At 34.7% G+C, this 3,776-nt stretch overlaps 1 protein-coding gene across 1 annotated transcript in view; it reads right to left on the bottom strand.

Annotated features, from left to right (window-relative positions):
• The window catches only part of LOC107671743 (probable G-protein coupled receptor 158), a 50,223-nt gene that overhangs the window by 28,386 nt on the left and 18,061 nt on the right, over positions 1 to 3,776 (bottom strand). Inside the window, exon 3 of the mRNA XM_016464689.1 lies at positions 1,955 to 2,057. Coding sequence (XP_016320175.1) covers positions 1,955 to 2,057 — 103 coding nt within the window. The remainder of the gene's footprint in view (positions 1 to 1,954; positions 2,058 to 3,776) is intronic.

Here is a 3,776-nt window from a genome sequence, read left to right as displayed (position 1 = left end):
TCACTTTTCCATTACATACAAAACTGAACTATTTTAATAGCTGAAACAGTAGTATAAGCTTTTTTTGGGAAAAGGGGAAAAAAGACGGGCTAGGGCTTATATTTGAGACCCGTGCAGGGCTTTAATCCACTTCATCCAACGCTGTTTTGTTCTCATCTGTGAGCATGCTCTTGATATATGTATTTTAGGTGTGTAAATGTATAATTTAATTTAAATATAAATGGCCTTTTCATTATTTTGTTTTCAGTTTTATTTAAATTTGTAGTTAAAACAACTAAGGGGAAAAGGGGAAAAAAGACGGGCTAAATTTGAGACCCGTGCAGGGCTTTAATCCACTTCATCCAACGCTGTTTTGTTCTCATCTGTGAGCATGTTCTTGATATATGTATTTTAGGTGTGTAAATGTATAATTTAATTTAAATATAAATGGCCTTTTCATTATTTTTTTTCAGTTTTATTTAAATTTGTAGCTAAAACAACTAAAAATAAATGTATTTTAAAGTTTAGAATTAGACAGCACACAGGCTTACGCTGAAAACAACAAAATGGAACCTCAAGGTTGATCTAGGAAAATGTGTGCAAATGTATAGGGCCCCATTCCTATATTTTGCCTGGGGCCCCCAATTCACTAAATCCGCCCCTGCTAATAATGCAGAGCACACACAATGACAGAGAGCAGAGAACAGACTATAACCGCAGAGGCTCCTGCAAGACGACACAACAAAATTCACTAAACTTAGATTGAATGAAGTCCCAGGGCTTCTGAAATATGTACATGGAAGCCCTGGTTTATCAAATATGAAATAAGGTAAATGCGTGTATCTGCCACGTGTTTGGACAGAGCTGCAGCTTTTTGTAATTAGTCCACATTTGCCTCTATGTAAATTAGCCAATACTGTCTTCATGCTTATTTTACTTCATTACTTTATGAATCAGCCAAAACAAACAGATATCACCATACTTTCCCCAGATGATTAATCACAGTACACTGTATTACAGTTTTTTTTTAATGTTATGTTTAAACATGTAAATATAATAAATATCTCATTAAAGCGCCACTAATTTGCATAATTTTCAGAACATAAATCTGAACATTGGATAAAACCAGGTTCAAACCGAATTACCTAGCGGATTTTGCATCTCTTTTTTTATTACTCCATAAATCAGAAAATACTGTCAACAGACAGAAAATAATACATTTTCACTATATTTTTTAGGAATAAAATGTCATACAAATCAGGCGAACGTTATATGAACAAACTGCAAAAGGTTTTCTGCAAAAACCTTCAGAATTTAAATAGGAATAAAACTGGAAAATTTGGAAGAGGAGATTTCTGACTCAATAGATAATGCAAACAGATAATGAACAATTAAATGTGTATTATGGATGTTTCCTTTCCACTTTCTCCAAGAAAATTGACCTCAGAACTGACCAGAGCCTGGAAAAACACGAGTTTTGCCTAAAGAATTTTGCTTTAAAAGTAGAGGAGACTCATTTCAATAGAGCTATTTTTACATCAGTTTACATGTGAGCGTGTGAGAGAGGAATATTGTTCTTAACAACTAGGACTCTCCATATTAAATAGATATAAACTCTGTCTTTAGGGTATTTGTGCCTAGTTTGAGATCATAAATTATCTGGTGGAAGGAAGTAACTCTATGTTTGTGTATCCGATTCTGTCAAAAAGATTCAATCTAGTTCTGTTCAAACAAGACCCTTTACTTTATTTATGTGCATTTTACATTCACATTCATTGTTCACAGACAATGAAACTGTGAAATAATCTAATTGACCCCGTTTTAACTACTCCTATTTATCACAAGTATCATTTTAATATCAATTATGATGACAAAAGAGATTTCAAGTATAAATGGTTTAGAGGTTCCTACAGTTCACCCCAAAAACAATTCACATAATAAATCCAGTGTCCTGCCAGTTCAGATTTGTACTTACTTGAGAAGCCATTGAGCGCCACTTGGCTTGGGTGGTAGAAACCACTCTTGCATTGGCACTTGTACTTGTCCAGCACAAATCCATGGCCCGCAATCGGTTTACACTAGCAAAAAAAAAAAAGGGTTTAGTTTTACAACTGGACTTCATTAGTAAAAGTACAGTATGTGATAGGAGACACAATTAAACTATAAATAACTGTTCCACTACCTCCTTCTCCATTTTTAATCACTGAAACCTTAACTGACGCTAGAAATTATATAATTTTGTTCAACACAACAACTTGGAACTTCCTGAGGAAATCGGCTCTGCTAATAGACCATCTGTGACAGTGGTGTCACAGTCATTTATCACATTTCCAGGTATGAAAATGTCAGTTTATGAGTTATTATACCAGTCAATAGATGTGCAGCAGTTTATTTTTCATACTCTGGCAACATCACGGTAAAGCTCACATGAGTGTGCAAACAGATGGGCTCACAGCAGCTTTCTCTTTAAAGGCCCTTAGTAATGACTGCCAAGCTTGAAATCAAAACTGTTTACGTATAGAACAATACATACAGTGCAACAAGAAAGATGTAATTACGAACTTTAACTTTTAGATTGCTCTATTCCAGAAGGTGATATAAATAGTTTTACAGTAAACTAGGTCTGGAAAAAGTCACACCAAGTTCACAAGGCTCTATAAATATTCTGGAAGTGCCATGAAGACCAGAGGAAATCTAATGAAGCGAGGCTGGATGCTGATCTCAGAGAAAGGTTTCAGGATAAATTCCCTGTTTTGTCAAGTTTATTTTAGCAAGAAGGATTCAATGTGTCAAGTCTTCATGAGGGAATGATTTTTTCTAGAAGATAATTACCTCCATTTTACATTTATACACTTTAGCTTTGGTTTAAAATGCCAAATGGGGTGCCAAATGCTATGTAACAGGTTTTTACATTTAATTTTTACATTACATTTACAGGTTTTATGTGTTATGTGTTGCTCTTTAGATATTTTAATATCTATCTAGCTTATTTAAAGATAATAATATTATGTATTTATACATCATGGTAGTATTTGTTGTACTACTTCTAATTTACACCAATTCAAATATGAAATGTTTTTCAAATTCATTGTACTATAGTACTATACTTTAATACAGCAAAAATGTATAACACTGTATAATAAGTAAGCGGTAATGTACATCCAGTTAGTTGTTATCGCAGAATAAATCCTGACAGGTCTTATATCACCCTGAGGAAGTTTATTTTTCAATAACAAAAGGCTGGATGTACATGATCTTGCTTATTACACAGCTACTTGCCACATAGGTAAATAATTACACATGAAATATTGATTTGAGTTGAAATATTTTATTAGCTCTTTAAATGCAAAGCTTCTGCAAAGAAAAACAGTTCCTAACAAACTAACAAACAAGACAAGACTAATTACACAGCTTTTCACCACATAAATAAAGATGAGGACATAAAATATTGATTTCAATATTGAGTCCTTCGGTTTCATTTTACAGTAAATACCGTCGATAACTGAGGCACAAGATGATAGTTGCATTCTAATGAAACGTGTGATATGAGAGATGTGAAAGAAGGGCCGACCTCAAATACCCAGATGAGCGGTGTGTAATTCTGTGTCACACACATAGACTTTAAAAAAAACATGGACGTAGTGTCCGTGATGTCACCCGTAGGTTTCTAAAGAGCGTTTTTGAAGCTCAAAGTGGGCGGAGCCGGCCGTCGCCATCTTGGCAGCGCGTCACTCCCGGATAATCGAAAATGGGCAAAGAGGCGGGAGCTGGTTGCCGAAACCATGCCCACCTAGCTC

The sequence above is a fragment of the Sinocyclocheilus anshuiensis genome, unplaced genomic scaffold (assembly GCF_001515605.1).
Source record: "Sinocyclocheilus anshuiensis isolate Anshui unplaced genomic scaffold, SAMN03320099.WGS_v1.1 scaffold524, whole genome shotgun sequence".
In the NCBI taxonomy this organism is placed as follows: Eukaryota; Metazoa; Chordata; class Actinopteri; order Cypriniformes; family Cyprinidae; genus Sinocyclocheilus; species Sinocyclocheilus anshuiensis.
This window is presented reverse-complemented; position numbering and strand designations above follow the sequence as displayed.